Source organism: Melopsittacus undulatus, chromosome 16 (genome assembly GCF_012275295.1).
Source record: "Melopsittacus undulatus isolate bMelUnd1 chromosome 16, bMelUnd1.mat.Z, whole genome shotgun sequence".
Lineage (NCBI taxonomy): Eukaryota > Metazoa > Chordata > Aves > Psittaciformes > Psittaculidae > Melopsittacus > Melopsittacus undulatus.
In genome coordinates, this window is record NC_047542.1 from 531,703 (window position 1) to 548,923 (window position 17,221).

At 55.7% G+C, this 17,221-nt stretch overlaps 2 protein-coding genes across 7 annotated transcripts in view; one reads left to right on the forward strand and one right to left on the reverse strand.

Moving 5' to 3' along the window:
* Positions 1-650: 650 nt before the first annotated feature.
* Positions 651-12,285, reverse strand: CSRP1 (cysteine and glycine rich protein 1). 2 transcript variants are annotated; one of them, XM_005140799.4, is made up of 6 exons: positions 12,131-12,285; positions 6,777-6,889; positions 2,991-3,159; positions 2,509-2,635; positions 1,283-1,376; positions 651-1,036 (listed from the first exon to the last, which is right to left on the reverse strand). In XM_005140799.4, exons 2-6 carry the CDS (start codon positions 6,886-6,888, stop codon positions 960-962), a joined length of 579 nt encoding a protein of 192 aa, XP_005140856.1. In that variant the 5' UTR covers position 6,889; positions 12,131-12,285; the 3' UTR covers positions 651-959. The 2 variants fall into 2 exon arrangements, with proteins under 2 accessions (XP_005140856.1, XP_033925840.1); XM_034069949.1 differs by lacking the exon at positions 12,131-12,285 and adding an exon at positions 7,190-7,208.
* A 1,512-nt stretch (positions 12,286-13,797) lies between these two features.
* PPP1R12B (protein phosphatase 1 regulatory subunit 12B) overlaps positions 13,798-17,221 on the forward strand; it is a 100,620-nt gene continuing 97,196 nt past the window's right edge. For 2 of the 5 annotated variants that reach the window (XM_034069957.1, XM_034069960.1), the window contains exon 1: positions 13,800-14,152. In XM_034069957.1, the coding sequence (XP_033925848.1) occupies positions 13,865-14,152 (288 nt within the window). In that variant the 5' untranslated portion in view covers positions 13,800-13,864. Of the gene's footprint in view, positions 14,153-17,221 lie in introns of all 5 variants that reach the window. The other 3 variants (XM_034069962.1, XM_034069959.1, XM_034069961.1) reach the window with 3 other exon arrangements.

The window sequence follows — 17,221 nt, forward strand, 5'->3', positions numbered from 1 at the left end:
CAAAGTGCTTAAGCTGATAAAGAAGCCCCAGTCCTGCCTCACAGGAGGATTGTTGCCTCTGTTGCACTTCTCCAGTCACTGCCACCTCATTTCCTCCACCACAATGTTTATAACTTGGAAAGAAAAACAACCAAACCAAAACTCCCTGTGGAGTTCCTAACTCCAGGCTGCAGAAAGGCTGATCCCTGTGGGGACATCCCACCAGTGAAACCAGAGAGTCACAGAAAGGGAAGAGCGTGGATGAAAACCAATTAAACCTTTGGGAAGCTGCCAGACTGTCACTGAATGAGGGCTGTAAGCTCCAGGTGAAAAGCTTTGAGTTATTCAGCACTGGAGCAACACCAACACTGAGAGGAGTGTCCATAGTGTGTGCATGTGGTGCTACCAACACACCCAGCAGAGTCTGTCTTTGGCCTCCCAGCACTAACTGCTCTTCTTCCCATGGATATCCACCTTGGGAGCACGGAGAGCCTGGCCTGGCTGCCCTACAGAGCTCAGCTGGGCTGGCTCAGGTCGCACCGAGCAGTCCCTGCCTTCCATTGCAAACCACGGCTTCCAGTGCTTCCCATCCTCCCTCCACCTCCTGACCCAGCTCTGGTCCCCCTGTGCCACCTCCAGAGCCCCGATGGGGAATGAACTCCAGGCACGGCTCAGTTTGGATGTTTATTGCTGGCACGGCTGAGCGCGCATCCCAGTGGGATGGGCAGCACGGAGCGGGATGCTGCAGGCCTGGCTGCGGGTGCTGTGAGCTGACCCCCTGCCGGTACCCGCAGGACCTGATGGGAATGATGCTGGGAATCCCATGGTGTCAGGATGCACCGGGTCAGGGCGGGAGGACGGGGCTCGTGCTGTGAAGCAGCGGGTGGTTACTGGTGGTGGTGGGATGCTCGCTGCGGTGCGGTGCGGGTTGAGCAGCACAGGCTGCTACAGAGGAGCCCTGGGTACCAGCTCCTGATGCCTCACTGCGAGTGGACCAGCGCCCCAGCACCCTGCCCGAAGCCAAAGCCTTTGGGACCAAAGTTCTTGGCGTAGCAACCTGCAGAGGATGGGAAGGGAGAGATGGGTAAGGCTGGCGGCTGAACACAAGCAGGTCCCCTCCTCTCAAAGCAGGCACTGCCTGAACAGGACAGGGTTTGCTGGGTTGGGCAAACAGCAGGAAACCCAACCAAACCTCAGCCCCATCCTGCTCCATGCACAGGCATTTTCAGGCCCTGCTTCCACCCTTTGCAGCTCGGGACAAGCCAGTGGGGAAGGTGGCACTCACAGGGAAGGTGGCACTCACCTTTGCAGTAGATCTCCCCATCTTTGTCTGCCAGGGTGGTGGACTCCAGGCTTTTGCCACACTTGGCACAGCGGAAGCAGGACTTGTGCCAGGACTGTGGGACAGGAGCAGAGCCTGGTCAGACACGAGGCTCTGGCTTCCCAACACCATCACTTCCCTGATTCTGACCCAAAGCCGTTGGCAAAGAGGGTTGAGAACGGGGTGAAAGGTTTTGTGTGGGAAGAATGATCCTCCCAGCCCCGGGGGGGGAGATACAGAGAGGAAACATCAGGTGTGGCCACTGCTGGGACATTTCACCCTCCTCCAGGAATCATTTGTAAGGAGCAATCACCCTCCTTTTGGGGATTGTCCTCCTGGAGCAGCAGGAGGGACCCTGCAGGTTACCCAGCTGAGATCCAGCATCTGCAGCAGGGATGGGGACCTGCCCCAGCACTGCAGCTCCAAGCAGGCAGCAAACAGACACTGAGGATGCAGGAATCAGGCAGTGTTTAAAAATACCCCCAAATATCCCCCCCTGCCTGGCTCTGCCAGGCCTCTGGGGATACATGAGCTCAGAGGCAGCCAGAGCTGCTCCAGGAGGAATTTAAACAAACCCTTTGGAAAACATGAAACCTTTTTTGGAAGAAAATGTGAAATTCGGGGGCTGGAGGAGGAGGTGGCGCTGGAGTCATCCAGCAAACATTAGCACATGAAATACACGCTCTGGAATCCTCGCTCCAGTCTAATGGCTTTGCCAGCTTTGGTTCCTTGTAAACACGGAGGCCAGAAGCCTGCCAGGAAGCCCAGATGATGGTTTTGAGGGTAAATTCAGCTCCCAACCCTGGGCTGACCCTCAATGTGCTCATCACAAGCGCCTTTGCTGCCAGCCAGGGCACGATGCTGCTGTGGGAGGCCCTTCCTTGTTGACTTGGTGCCTCTTCCCCTTGCTCTGGGGACAGGACAAGCACAGAAGCCCCAGGGAGGACAGAGCACAGCAGGGTCAGCCCATGTGGGCAGTGGCCACATCCAGAGCAGGGCTCTGAACCTATAAGCCTGTAGGAGCGATGCAGCTGGAGAACCTGGTTTCCGGACATGCCAAGATCTCCTTTTGGTGCCAGGCTTTGATTCCAGGCCACCAGACCCCAAGCTGAGCCTGCAGCAGCCCATGGGTCCATCCAAGACCTTCTCTGAAGGTCTCCCTGGTACACACCGCTCACAGTGGCCCATCCATCCCAACCCCTTCCTACCTTTCCAGCTCCGATCACCTTCTCGGCTGCATACACGGCTTGGCCACAGCGAGGGCACCCATCAGCACCTCCGACTTTCTGGGCCATTCTGGATGCGTTGGGGTTGGTGGGTCGGTGGGACTGGCCCCTGTGGGTGGGAGGGAGTTCGTGGTCAGGGCTGCACATGATGGAGGAGGGAAGAGCCATGGGATTACACATCCTAGCCCAGTTTGGAAGGGCTTTGGGCACATGGCTGTGTTAGGAGGGGATGGGGAAGTGCTCAGGCATTGCGGACGTGTCCCATCAAGCCCCATCCCACCCTGCAGACAGGGTTCAGCAGGATTCCCTGAGGAGCAGAAGGGCAGAGCAGCTCATGGCATGCTCCAGATGAAACACTGCTGAAGCTCAGCGTGGGCTGCACTGCCCAAGCATCACAAGCAGAGAGATGTGGGGGGGAAGGTGCACACCACAGCTCTGGTTTCGAAAACAAGACTTAAACTCACTCTTCATATCTGATGCCCAGAGACTCGCCCTTGTCAGTGCTCAGGGTCCCTGCTCCCTGCCCGTATCCATAGCCCTTGGGACCGTACTTCTTGCCATAGCAGGACTTGCAGTAGATCTCCTCTCCATGCACAGCAACAGTGGTGCTGTCCAAGTTCTTCTTACAGACCACTGGAAAAGAGGGGAGGGTCGTTAGGCAGCTCACCCAGAGCTCACTAATTACCTGCAGGAAACAAGTCCGCACAAGGAATGGGAGATCAGCTTTCAAGGAGTAAGGAAACCCCAGATCACATCCCGGGTAAAGGGAGTGCATGCAAAACAGCTGGAGATAAGGATCACAACAAGCACATTGTCTGGCTTTAAAAGGAAGCAACCACCAAAGCTACAAGGTCGGCACTAAGACAAAGCTCTGTTAACCCTCCCGGTGCTGGTATCCTGCAGATGCACTTAAACCAGAGGAGGTTGAAATTCCCCTACAAACACCTGCAGGACTCAGGAGCACAGGGATGGATGTCCCTGCCCCCGGCAGACACAGCCCTGCCACACTGCCCATCCACTGCAAATAGCAATAGTCACTGGGGGAAAGGAATGGAGGCAAGTACATTACTCCTTGTGTTTAAGAAGACCAAAGCAGACCTGCAGCATCACCGCAGCTGATGGGCTGCAAGGGTTGTGGCACATGAGGCTGTTCTCCAGACCCGAGACCACAACAGAAGAGTCCATGCTATTGTGTCCCCATTCCTGGCAGTGCTCAAGGCCAGGCTGGACACAGGGGCTTGGAGCAGCTGCTCCAGTGGAAGGGGTCCCTGCCCATGGCAGGGGTTGGAGCTGGATGAGCTTTAAGGTCCTTTGAACCCAAAGCAGTCTGGATATGTGCAGGGGGTGGTCTCAGGTGAGGAACTGTAACTGAGCTGGGTGTTCAAACCTTGGGGATCAACATGGGATGTAAGACAGGACAGAGGAGACAGCAGCCAGGCTGGGGGTGCAGCTGAGCCCATCCAGAGCTTGGGCTTGGCACTGGGCTCAGGCTTCATGGACTCTTCTCCTTACTTTTAGGTTTCCCTGCCTCCTGTCCCAGCTCTGATCTCAGCCCCCACCTTGGCTTAAATCCCTTCCTGGCACACACCACCCAGCAAGCAGCACCCAAACCGGCTCGCAGGGATCCCCACTGCCTGCCTGGGGGGCAGAGTCCACAGCACTGGCAGCCACCCAGCCCTCCCATCCCGCTCACAGGCCTTAAATGTCGAGGCTCTCGGCAGCCCTTTGGCCTCTCTGCCTGCAGAAACGTTCCTTGGCCTTTACCAATAGCACAGGAATGCAAACAGCACAAACCACAGCTCCAAGCGCAGGGCTGAGGCAGCCCCGTTACTAAATAAGGACCGTGGAGAGCCCTGAGTGCTGCTGCTGGGAGCAGGAGGTGGAAAAGGAAAAGTCTCGAGCCATCTAAGGAGGATCTGACAGGGTCATCTCCTGGCTGTGGGCTCCCATCCCACCTCCAAAGCATCCTTGCTGAGCTTGGCCAGCTCTGGTTGACTGCTCCTGTAGCTACCTGGCTGGTGTTGGGGTTCTCTGCATCACCCTGGAGCTCATCGGGAGCATTCAGACAGACCCTCCAGGAGGGGAATTTGGGCACATTTAAAGAGCTTTTCCTAATGATCCCAATGGCATCTGTCTTTCTCTCTCCCCTGGGTGGGTTTAGAGCTTTAACCTAAGCTTCCCCAGTCCCTCCCCTGCACTAACACAGACCAGACCCTTGAGAGGCAGCAGGAGAATCCTTCCCCTGCTTCCTAGAAATCAGCCCCCAGCTCCTGGCTTCTGCATGGCAGGAATTCCAGCACAAAGCACTCACCCCGTTAAGGACCCTTTGTTTTTCTAAGAGCTCCACCAAACAATTAGACAAGAGCTGCTGCCACTTCCAGAGGCCAAACGGTCTCATTACAGAACATTCCTGCTGTGTCCTGTTGACTCAGCTGGAGCGATGCCACCGAGTCAATCACCAGGGCACTCCCTCAGCCCATCTCCGGTGCTAACGCACTGTGGTATGTTTGGCTCCTTTCTGATTGCTTTTGGGGCAGGTCAGGTCAAAGTGTTTGTTTTTCTCCCCTAAAGATAAGGGCTTCAGGCTCTCTGATGGGGCCCAAGCACAGCACTGGGGACCAGGCTGGGAACCTGAATGTGGATCTCGGTGTCATGGAACTGGGAAGAGCCACAGCCTGAAGTGGGGAGCCTGCAGGAAGGATGGGCAGAACCTCTGGGATACATGGAAGGGGATTATGAACATCTTAAAACACACGGACAGGAGCCCCATTGGAGCACTCCCTTGCAACCTGCTTCCTTATTCTCCACTTTGGCCATGTATTTCCTTCTTGAAGCAATGCCTTTTGTCCACCTGTATGGCTCTGGGTGCCAATATGGCATGGCAGAAGCTGCCCCTAGCAATCCAGATGTGTGCAGAGGGCAACAGGGAAGGACAGATGCAGTGCAATGGGATCTCAGTCCCCATTACTGAGCTTCTCCACTGACATAGGCTCGGATGGCAAAAGCTAGTGGCAGGGGAAAACACAGGCACCATTCCCCAGCCTCCTTATCTGGGTCTGTAGAAGAACCAGGACTTCCTGCTGCAGAGAGCAGCTGCAGCACAGGCACAGCCCAGGGAAAGCCTCTCTGCAGCATCCCTTCCTCGTCCTCTCGAGCCAAAGCAATGCTTCCAGCCTGGGAACTCCCACACAGAGAAGCTACCGGCCATGCTGCACAGGGAGCAGGGATGGAGCAGCAGCTCCCCTCACATCTGCATCCATCTGTGCACGCCACATCCCAGGAGCCTGGCCAAGGCTCTGGTGTCCGTGCCAGGTGGACACAGGAGCGTAGCCCCATGGGGACACTGGTATTTCCCTGCTGGCATAGGTCTACTGACATCAGTTCTGGTTGAGTGCCTCTTTATAGGCCCGAGCTCTGTTCACTGCCCATATGGCAAAGATCCTGCCTGCACTCCCTGCTGCAATGGGCTGCTGTTATGGGAGCAGGGAACAGGGACCAGGCAAGGAAACATTAAACCTCAGAAGATGTTAAATCCTGCTCTGAGGATGCACTTCTCTTGCTGCTGTGCCAGATGCAGAATGGCACATCATGATGATGAGCCATCAGCACACACAGGCAACATGCGTGATGCTGCTAGCACATGATCCCGATAGCCTGCAAGGGACACAATGCTGATAAAACACAGGCTGAGGATATGGGTCATCTTTGTATTGAAAGGCCTTGCAGCCCCCTGGATGTGGACACCCAGCCTTGAGGAGTTGCTCTCAGCACCGTGCCACTGTTCACCTGTCCCTGCATTGCTGCCCTCATCCCCAAAGGGAGGAGAAGGGTCTGGGGACCTGCAGCATGAACCCATGAGTACATGCAGGGTCCTGCAGAGCAAGCAGAGGAAAGGATCTCTGCACTGAGGTCACCCACAATCTCCTGCTTCCATCAGCACAAGGGCCAGCACAGGACTTCATCTTCCTCCCATCATCTCCAGGGACACAAGTGCAGATCCCATGCCTGTCTCCAAGGCCCAAACAGCTTTTTAGTGCAGCAAAGCCACTTGGAAGATTCAAGGTAGCACCAGCCCAGAGCACTGCATGGGATGTGCCACCTCCTGCCACCACTGTTCAGTGAGTCTCTGTCTCTTGCCCCAGTCCTTGCTCAGGGAAAGGCTCCTGAGCATCCACCCAGCCCATAAACACAAAGCTGATGGGTGCTGCCTGGATGCAGGGTGAGAGGGTGAGGGAAGGGCTGGTACTCACTGCACAAGAAGCAGGACTTGTGGAAGCTGTTGCCTTCACATTGCACTTCCTCGGCAAAGTACACGGCCTTCTGGCAGACACCACACTTCTTCCCTCCGCCCCAGTTCGGCATCCTGCAGAGACAGCATGGGCAGGAACGGTGTCAGGGCAGGAGGTAGGGCAGGGATGGGACAGGAGGGAGGGATAGGGCAGGAGGGAGGGATGGGACAGGAGGGAGGGATAGGGCAGGAGGGAGGGATAGGGCAGGAGGCAGGGATGGGACAGGAGGGAGGGATAGGGCAGGAGGGAGGGATAGGGCAGGAGGCAGGGATGGGACAGGAGGCAGGGATGGGACAGGAGGCAGGGATGGGGCAGGAGGCAGGGATGGGGCAGGAGGCAGGGATGGGACAGAGCGAGGGGGCTGTAGTGGGCACCCCCAGCAGTGCTCCAGCAGCTGTTGCACATCTGCATGTGCAGGCACCACCCGTATTTGCTGCCTGCACACCCACAGGGCTGTCATAAGCAGAATGAACTCAGCACCCAGCAGTATGAGCTACCTCCTGAGGACCACTGCTCCTGCCAGCCAGGAGCAGCACAAATCCTGCTGTCCCCAAAGCCTTGGGACCTCCCAGGTCCTTTCTGTGCCAGGACAAGGAAGGAAGCAGGACAATGATGGGAAACTGTGCTTACAGAGGTACCCACGGCACCAAGCTCATGAGCTCACAGCCCTGCTATGGCCCCTGGACAGAGCAGTGCAGCGGTGCCATGGTGAGTGATCCTTGGTGCAGGACAGGGTACAAGCTGTCACCGTGGCTGGAAACAGCTCCAGCTTCTCCTCTTCAAACACCCCTTCCATTTCTGCCACCACAAGGCAGGGGTAGAGTGAGTGTTACCCAAAGGGCAGGAGCTGACCTCTGCCACCACCAGGCTCTTGTCCCCTATAGCATCATCAGCCTCTGCCTTGCCTGGCCATCTCCCTGTACAAGTTTCTGCATCTCCCTCAAGACTGCAGGTACAAGGAATTCCACAGCCCCAGGGACACAGGTTCATGCCCAGGACAATGCACCAGTTCAAGCCACCATGCAGCTCCTTGGCAGGATGGAAATGCTTCTGTTTCTCTCTCCTCTTTCCTGAAATGTATCTGATGAGACATGGTCAGGAGGCCCCTTAGTGTGTGATTTTGCAGATAACCCCAAAACACTGTGAGCAGTGAACAGAAGTAGCAGAGCTCCAACCCAGAGGGACCTTGATGCTTCTGAAGACCAGGCCAACATAAACCTCGAGTCATTCAAACACCAAAGTCCTACGAGGAGATTCTGAACAAGGTTGTTGGTGAGGGAGGATCTAACAGCAACCAAAGCACTTTGCCAAAACACTTTTTGGTGGTGCCCAGTGACATAAGGAAGGTGATGAGCACAAGCTACAGCCTGGGAGGTCTCCAGAGGCCTCTCTCCATCAGCACTTCTGGAATTCTCCATCCTTCCCCCATGTGGGGACAGGCAGCAGATATCACCCTCCCCATGTGCTCCCCAATCCCAGATAGCTAAAGCAGCAGGACAAGGTCCCCTAAGCCTGCCTGGCAGGAGAGGGATGTTGAGCACAACGGGACCAGGGGCTGTATAACATCAAACAGGGTGAAGAGGGAGGAGGAAGCGCTGAGACCCTCTGTTCACAGAGCACAGCGAGACCTCGGTACCTTCCAGTCTATGGGAAGGTCGAGCTCTTCCCTGGGTGTGTTTTGCCAGGAAATGGAAAGGGGAAGCTGGGCTCAGCCCAGTTTAGCAGTGGGCAGGCTGCAGGGGCACTGCCTGCAGCTCAGCGGCTGTGCTGGCTCCAGGGGCCGTGGATCCGGGTGTGATCCCAGTGCATGGGAAGTCTCTCTTCTGAAGACGCTGCCGTGCCAGATCCCTCCCTTCCAGCCTGGTCATCCCAGTCCCAGCCTTTGGATTGCCTTAAAAGGACATGAAGTGTTCCTCTCCAGAGCCTGTTTTTCCCTCCTGCCCCCGGAGCAGGACCCGACCTGCTTCAGGAGTTTCCTTGGAGGGCAGAAACATCCGCAGCATCAGGGGCCCACTGGCCCCCTCTGTCCCTGTGCCCAGACCCCTCATCTGCAATAGCAGGACACTGGCAGCCCCCTCTGCCCCTGTGCTCTTGCCTATCCCCATCACTCCCTGCCCCACAGCCAGGTGATCAGCATCGTGCCCAGGGACAAGCTGCCTCCTGTGGTTTGGAGCCTGCTGCTCCCCTTTGCCTCCAGGGCACCTTTACTTTCCCTTTACAGCAGCAGTGAAGGAAGAGACTTTGTCCCATGCTACGTGGTTCATCTGCCCAAAGTGAGACATCAGCAGTGGGGACACATTCCCTGAGCTCCTGCAAGTCTCCGGGAGGAGAAAAGATGCTTCTGGGCGAAGCTCATCTGATGTTTGCCTCAAGAGGAGATCGAGCCCTTTTGCTGCTTCTTTTCCTCCATCCACCATGGGAGGTTGTAGTTTAAGCCATGTCACAGGGATTTCAGTGGGCAAAGCCTCATCCGAGCAAGACCTCCTGGCACACACCAGGGTGGGGAGAGAGACCATGAAAATGAGTTTGTCCTGGGGATAGCCAGGCTTGTGACAGCTCAAGGCTGGGCACAGATGAAGCCTGAGATAAGATTTAACTGCTGGGAATCCCCTCTTAGACCACAACATACACAGGCACATGCTGAGAGCCACAAGAGACACCAAAAAGCAGTTTCTGCTACAGGTCAGTATCAGCAGGAAAGAAAAAGGTGTGGAGCACCCTGCTCATGGAGCCCAGGGCCCACACCAGCCATCTCAGAAGCCAACTTCCGAGTTCAACTGGTCATGACCATCCCAATTCCATGAATAATGACTAGTGGAAGACATGCCACAGAGTTTGCAACCCTTCCAGCATGGTTTTTTTGCTGGAGTTGTGTGTATTTTGCACCATGGAGCTCACACCATTTTCTGCCCCATTGCAACACACAGTGACTGCAGTCACACTTCTCCATATCACTCTGGACCCACTCACAATGAGAAACAGGAGGCAACAGTCCTGCAGCCAGAGACCTCACTGAGCATAAGGCAAGAGACAAACCCAGGGCTGCCAAAACGCAAGATCCCTCCTGCAGCTCCACATCCCATGTACCACAGCCTCACAGTGAACACAATCCTACAGATAGCATCCATCTCTGGCAGTGCTCAAGGCCAGGTTGGACCCCATGGCAGGGGTTGGAACTGGATGAGCTTTAAGGGCCCTTCCAACACAAACTATGCTGGGATTCTATGATCCTCTGCACCAGGCATGGAGCTGGCCCATCATCTGCTCTGGGTAAGTCAAGGGGCCTCAAAACCCAAGCTCTTATACCAAGAGCTGTGTCACTGGGCAGTGCAGACACGAGCGAGGCCCACACAGAACCACCCAGGTCTGACACTTCTGGAGTTCAGTTTTAGTGTCTGATGTCTGACCCTTTGCATTTCGCTGGGTCAAATGTAAGCTACAGACTCACCCATATTTCAAAGCTATGCTAAGCCACCAGCATAGACCAGAGAGGAACCAGTATGACCTGGTGGTTTGGGATGTTATCTAAACCTGGGCTGTAAGGGGAAGCAGTGAGCAGATAAAGCCAAGAAGGAACACACAGTCAGCCTCTCCTTAGATCAGTGTGCAAAGCTGGCAGCCCTACCAGAGAGCGGCTGGGATTGACCTGCTGGAGCTGAAGCAGCACCCACCACCATGCGCTACTATGGGAGCGCCCAGAGAGCCAGAGCATCATAGAATACCAGGATCATCTGCTGCAACCTTCTTAGGCAAAGCATGACCTAGGCTATATGTCCAAACACCCTGTCCAGCCAAATCTGAAGTGTCCAACAGTGTCAAACAGCACTGCAGGTTCTATGTATTGAGATGTTCTACTTGTATCCTACAGTCATCAATGGCAGAGCAATTATTTTGTGCTTGGAGGAGATCACTGAAGAACAGAAGACCTTTAAAAGGTTCTTTCTTTGTTCCAATTATTGTTAGTACAAGTGGATGGCAGAAAATGCCATCAGTGCTGCACGAACTTCACTTCCTAGAATGTTCACAGCAGTCCATGCAGGATTATTACATAGCCTGGCAAAGGGACAAGTCAGAAGGGATGAAACCATAGCAGCAGCCCCAGGCCCAGCTGAGGGCTTTGCCATGAGAGGAGGCAGAAAGTCAGGAGGGTCCATGATCCACTCACACACAGCTCATCTGCTCTACAGGTCCTGATGCAGCACAGCCTGGCACTGCCTCTGCTGCCACCACTGAGGCAGCTTCCAGATTTCCTGGGCCAGGGAAAGGGCTGGTATGGCCAGTGTTGCCTGGAGCCGGGCTATTGCCTATGGACCAGCACGCTGTGGCTGCTGCCCACACTGCTTCCAAGCCTTGGCTGCCAAGGCAACTTGATCCCAACTGCGTTCCTCAAAGAAAAAAAACTAATTTTACCCAGGAAAAAAAACAAACAAAAGAGTTTTCAGGGATTCCAAGGAAAACTTCCTGCCGGAATCCCAATCCATAACCTGTCCAAGCTCACTTGAGCTTTTGCAAAGCCCTTAATCGGTCACATCCTTGTCATTTTGTGCTGCCTCCCAGCAGCAGGGAGCGCAGAAGAGAAACCGGTCACTCCAGAGGTTCAGGCACTGACATCCCAGCCAGAGAGACCCCGATGCAGGGGACAGGAGAGGCCGGCAGCGAGTCTGAGGCTGGGCAGATGGAGCCACCGACCCGCGGGAGCAGGGAGGGCACCATGGTCCTCCTCAGGGCCAGGAGTGGCCACAGACACCAGGAGATGCAGCATCCAAAGCCCATCTCACACCAAACGCTACTTTAAGCGCTTCACCTTCTCACCCGGTCTATCCCTGTCTCTGTTTGCCAAGTGCTCATCAGCACCCGCTCCTACGCGCTGGCCCCGCTCGGAGGTTTGGGAAGCGGCTCCTGCAAGCGGTTCCCCCGTGTACCCCGTCAGTTCCTCCCCACCGGAACGTTCAACGCACGGCAGCGGAGAGGCCGGAGCTGGCCCCATCTCCGCGGCGTGAGCTTCCCTGCCAGCGAAGCGACAAGGGAACGGGATGCAAGCGCCGAGCGAGGACCACAGCTCCGAGCTATCCCATTGAGAGACGGGAGTGCCGACGGGAAGCACCCGCGGATGCGCGCTCTCTGCCGCGTTAGCAAAGTTCACAGGGCTGATGCAAGAGCTTTGGCTTCCGCGTGTGCCCCATGTGCGCGCACACGGTGGGGTCCGCGGCCCCCCGCATCCCACCGAGTGCGTGATCCCGAGGGATGCGGTAGCTCCGGGGATGGAGCCGCTGGCTCCGCAACGGGACCGAGCACCGGAGGGGCCCCGCACCTACCTGCAGCTGGGCCGGGCCGGGCCGGGCCGGTCGGTATCGGGAGCGGTGCTGGGGCCGGCGGCCGCCCGGGGCTTTTGTTGGCTGCGGGAGAAGGCGGGTCGCGGGGCGGCGGCGATTTGCACTCGGCGCCAGCCAGGCCTGATGTCACGGTGGCCGCCGCCCCGAGGGCCCCACGGAAGGAGGAACCAACGGGCCGGGACTGCCACCGCCACGGGGAGTCCCGGCCCCGGGGTCCCCATCACCAGCCTTGGTGCTGCTCCAGCCCCACACCATTGGGAATCTGCCCCCATCGCATTCCCACAGCTGAGTGTTCTGCTGATGGACAGGGAACACCACAAAGTGACCACACACTGGCTGTGTATTATGCAGAGTTTATTAAACAAGCACACTAAAGCAGGCACACTAATGTGAATTAAGTAAATACCTCTCTATGTATAATGCATAAGTACAATAAAACAAATCAGAGATACAGGTATACAGTAAAGTAGTGAAGAAAGGCAGCAATGCATTAAATCATTACTGCAGAGAGAATAGAGATTAAGAAGAAATACTTCACCAGTTACTACTGGATCATCATCCAGGTTCACACTTCCAGCCGGGAATACAATACACTGTGGCAAACAACATACTTTGTAATGTCTCTCAGGCCATGGAGCTGCTGCGAGGGCTGGAGCAGCTCTGCTCTGGAGCCAGGCTGAGAGAGCTGGGCTGGGGCAGCCTGGACAAGAGAAGGCTCCTGAAGGGGAGACCTGAGAGCAGCTCCAGTGCCTAAAGGGGCTGCAGGAAACCTGGAGAGGGGCTTGGGACAAGGGCCTGTAGGGACAGGCCAAGGGGAATGGCTTGAACCTGCCCAAGAGAGGGGAGACTGAGCTGAGCTCTTAGGCAGAAGCTGTTCCCTGGGAGGGTGCTGAGGCGCTGGCACAGGGTGCCCAGAGAAGCTGTGGCTGCCCCATCCCTGGCAGTGCTCAAGGCCAGGTTGGACACAGGGGCTTGGAGCAGCTGCTCCAGTGGAAGGGGTCCCTGCCCGTGGCAGGGGTTGGAGCTGGAGGAGCTTTAAGGTCCCTTCAACCCAACCCGGTCTGTGCAATGCCACTGTTCTGGGGGACGTGTCAGTGATCATTGACCAGTTCGCTCCTGCTGCGGTTCCTCTGCGGTTGGGTACCTGAGGGGCAGCCCCTCCGCTGGGCACCGTCACCGCCTGCCGGGAGAGGGATGCTCAGCACGCAGAGCACCGCTCACGAACGCTGCAGCCACGAGAGGGCGTAATGGAGCCAAACCCCACTGGAAACGGTCCCGGTTGGGGCCGGTGGAGCAGGGAACCGGCTGGGGCCTTGCCCCTCGCCCCGCTCCCCTGGAGCCGGTGCCGGCAAGGCCATCGCTGCTCCCCGGCCCTGCCCGGTGCCACGGGCCCGGCGGGCGGCGCTGCCTCCTCGCTCGGTGGGAGGGAGCCGGCAGCCCCGATGGCGGCGGCTCGCGGGGGCTGCTGGGAGTTGTAGTCCGGTGCCGTGCAGGTGCAGCGGGCCGCGGGGGCTGCCGGGAGTTGTAGTCCTTCCTGCGCGGGCAGGTGCGGCGCCCCCCCACGGGAACTACATGTCCCGGCATGCCGCGGGGCGCGGGCGGCGCGGGCGCGGCGGCGGCGGCGGTGGGGGCGTATCGAAGATGGCGGCGGGGGCGCTGCGCCCCGCTCCCGGCTGAGGTGCGGTGCGGTCCCTGCGCCTCAGTGCGGCGGCGGCGATGTCAGAGCCGGAGCACCTGGGGGGGAAGCGGGCCGAGTCAGCGCGGCTGCGGAGGGCCGAGCAGCTGCGGCGCTGGAAGGGCTCCCTGACCGAGCAGGAGCCCGTGGCGCCGGGGGGCGGCCGGGGCCGGCACCGCGGCGATGGGGGGTCCCGCGTCCGCTTCGAGGAAGGCGCCGTGTTCCTGGCCGCCTGCTCCAGCGGGGACACCGAGGAGGTGAAGCGGCTGCTGGGCCGCGGCGCCCGCATCAACACCACCAACGTGGACGGGCTGACAGCCCTGCACCAGGTACCGGCGGCCCCGGGATGGGGGTTGTTGTGAGGGGGACTCGGCCTCAGCCCTCCGCGGCGCTGCCCTGGGGCACCGGGGCTCGGCAGGACGCGGTTCGGGGGGGGGGGGCCGGTGCTTCGGGGTGCGGTGGAGACAGCGGGGTGTTTATAACCGATAGAGCCCCGTCAGTGCCCCGGTGCCGTGCTCACGGCAGCGTGTTCGGTCCTCACAGGGGCATTGAGTGGCTCAGTTAGCTAAAGAAAGCAGTGGGCTGGCAGGGCCGATTCATTCATTTCTTTTTTTTTCCCGGAAAACTTCCTCTTTGTGCTTGGGATCTGCTGAAACTGGGAACATTTCCCACCGGGGGGTTCGTTTTGGCAAGGTCAGAACATTGTGGTGGATTAGAGTTGCCTTGAAACTCCCCAAACTGCTCTTTGGCAGCCTCTGCGGAGAGCAGAGGGTGCCTGCGTCTCAGACAGGTGACATGGATTCTATTAAGGTTCATCCAGATGTGCTGAAGATGACACAGAAGTGGCTGCAGAAGTTGGCTCCGGAGAGGTAAAGCCTCCCCTGTGTGGAAGCGTGTACCCGTGGCTTGTGCTGTCACTGGGTAAATGAGCAAGCCTGTGAAATCACTGTCCTTTAATAGTGGGAAACCTGTTGCTGTTGAAGACTGGTTCAGGATTCAGCAGGGCTTGTGAAATCAGGGGCCCAGATTGTTGCATCTGGTCTGTGAAATGGATCTGATTTGAATCCAGGCCAGGCTCAGGAAGAGCATTTTCTTAGCTCAAGATCTGGTAGATTAAGCATGGAGCGTAGCAATGGGGCCGGGGAAAACAGTGCAGTCCAGGAATAACATCTGGAAAGAACGTGTTTGTAAAGAAGAATGCTTTAATAGCACAAATCACAGGCTGATAATTGAGTTGATTGGGCTTTCTTCTTTGCTGGGCTGGTATTACTGAACTGAAGCATTTGGGACATGTAGAAGCTCACTTGCTGGTGGCTGTCACTGAACAAGGGGCAGTGATATTTGTTCGTTTTGTTCCAGAGTTCCAAAAATAAGTTATGAAGCAAAGAGCCCAGGAACTTCTGCACTGACAGGTTGGGTACAGCTTCAGCTGGCAAAGCAGTGAACTTTGTAATGCATCGGCTTGTTCTTTTTTGGTGTAGCAAATTGGTTACACTGCGTTTGTAATCTCCAGTAGAGCATGAATACATGTATTATCAGATCACTATTCGATCATATAGGCCCTAGTAGGAGCCAGTTACTGAAAACCTGGTTACTGAAAGCATTTCAACAAGCAAGAAGGCTGAACCTAAGGTGGGTAGAAGTGTGGTGGAAGTGGGATGATTTCATGAGGGCTTCCCAGCCAGGACTGATTGCGATCTCCCCAGAAGAACCCATGTTATCTTCTCGATGTATGTAACGTGAAGCTTGGCCAACAGAGTATTCTGAAGTGCATTAGACCCACCAGACCATGACTTCTGCAAGGTCAAACCTCTTGCCAAGCCACATATTGACAAGTAAGCTGCAACTGTAATTCTGTGTACCTAAAGAATGGTGTCTTAGGAGGTAAGGATGGGGTAACATTGCACACTGTAACACTGAGGGCTTGATACTTGAAAGAGCTTTTAGATGAGTGAGTAGCCAAGCAGATAGGAGCTGTACAAGCAGCTCTTTCTTCAGCAACTTCACAGGAAGGGAGATTGGCTTGACTTTGACTTTAATAAGAACTTGGTTTCAGTGCCCTGTTGCTGTAGTAACAGTTTCTCATCTGCACATCTCCGACAACACCGAAGAGATGTTCTTGTGCACCCAAATAAACAGGCACCCATTTGCTAAAGGTTTTGTTGTATGTGTATCCTGAGTTTAGAAATGTGTATCAGATGAAAATGCTGATTATCAGGTTGGAGAGCTTGCTGTGAGTTCCTTATCACTGTGTAGGCCCAAAATAGGTCTGGTTTTATATGTCTTGGAGAATGATACTGCCTATGCTCAAGCATCAGCTGAGGTGTGGTTAGGCTGAGGGTCCCCAAGGTGCTGCTTGACAAATGACATGAGTGGAGCAGACATGAGGATGTCTTCATAATTTCTCTTAGTATTAGACCCAAAACTGTGCTGAGATATAGGGGGCAGATGGTGGTGACCACCTGCTCTGCTTTAATACTTGTAAAACCAAGTGGCTGTGCAGTGAGGAAGGAAACCCCACATATTGAAGAGTTCACTTTGTGGAAGGGAAGATCGAGTATAAATCTTTGGTTAAAGAACTTTAAGTGAGGCTCACTGGGTACAAACAAATGTCTTTTTAGGCAATGGAAGTGGGAGCACAGTCAGTTAACTGAATTTACTAGAGCCACCATCAGCTTCTGCAACAAAGTCTAAGACCAATCTTACAGCTTGGGTTAGTTTGCTTGATGAGCCCAGTACCCCCAAATGTGCCATGATGTTCAGCACCAGTAAACCTGTGCTTTCTCTAGAGCGTGGTCTGCTGTGACTAAGAGCCATTGTGTACTCGCTGGGTGAGGAGCTGCCTTGGCTATATTTAGCTGTGAAGCTGTATTTTGAAAGTAACCTTTTAAATTACAAGTGGTGCTTCTGAGCCTCCAGCTCGCGTCGTGCTCCTTGTTGGGAGCATCAGGTGCAGCATAAACCCAGGCCAGCGTCTGCTTCCTACCTTGTGGCTTCAGTTATACTTTTGCCTGCAAAATGCTTCTGGGTGAACATCAATCCCATCTTCTCAGTGATTAACTTAACTCATTGACTAGAGTGTATTTCTGGCAATGGCTTTGTGTGTAATGCAGAAGCATTGAATCACAGAATGGTTAAGGGTTGGAAAGGACCTTAAAGATCATCTAGCTTCAACCCCAAACATGAACCTGGCCTTAAACGCTTCCAGGGATGGGGCATCCACAACTTTTGCAAGTGCTTAAGGAAAGGGAGACATTACCTAAGTGTGGGTGAACATTTATAAATCAAGCAAATCACTACCAGTAGGTGAAACAAACTGGTGGTGACAGTTGGACATCTTTGGTGTTTGGAGGTAGTGGGAAGGGGGCATGAAATGTGTTCTCTTCCTCCTGAGCAAC

Bases quoted from the DNA above. Each gene is read 5' to 3' on its own strand.
- CSRP1 (XM_005140799.4), bottom strand. From the start codon at position 6,888: ATGCCGAACTGGGGCGGAGGGAAGAAGTGTGGTGTCTGCCAGAAGGCC. The intron at 2,636-2,990 runs GTGAGTTTAAGT...TCCCACCCACAG, and splicing joins CTGGGCATCAGATATGAAGA to GGGCCAGTCCCACCGACCCA. The intron at 1,037-1,282 runs GTGAGTGCCACC...CATCCTCTGCAG, and splicing joins TGGGGAGATCTACTGCAAAG to GTTGCTACGCCAAGAACTTT.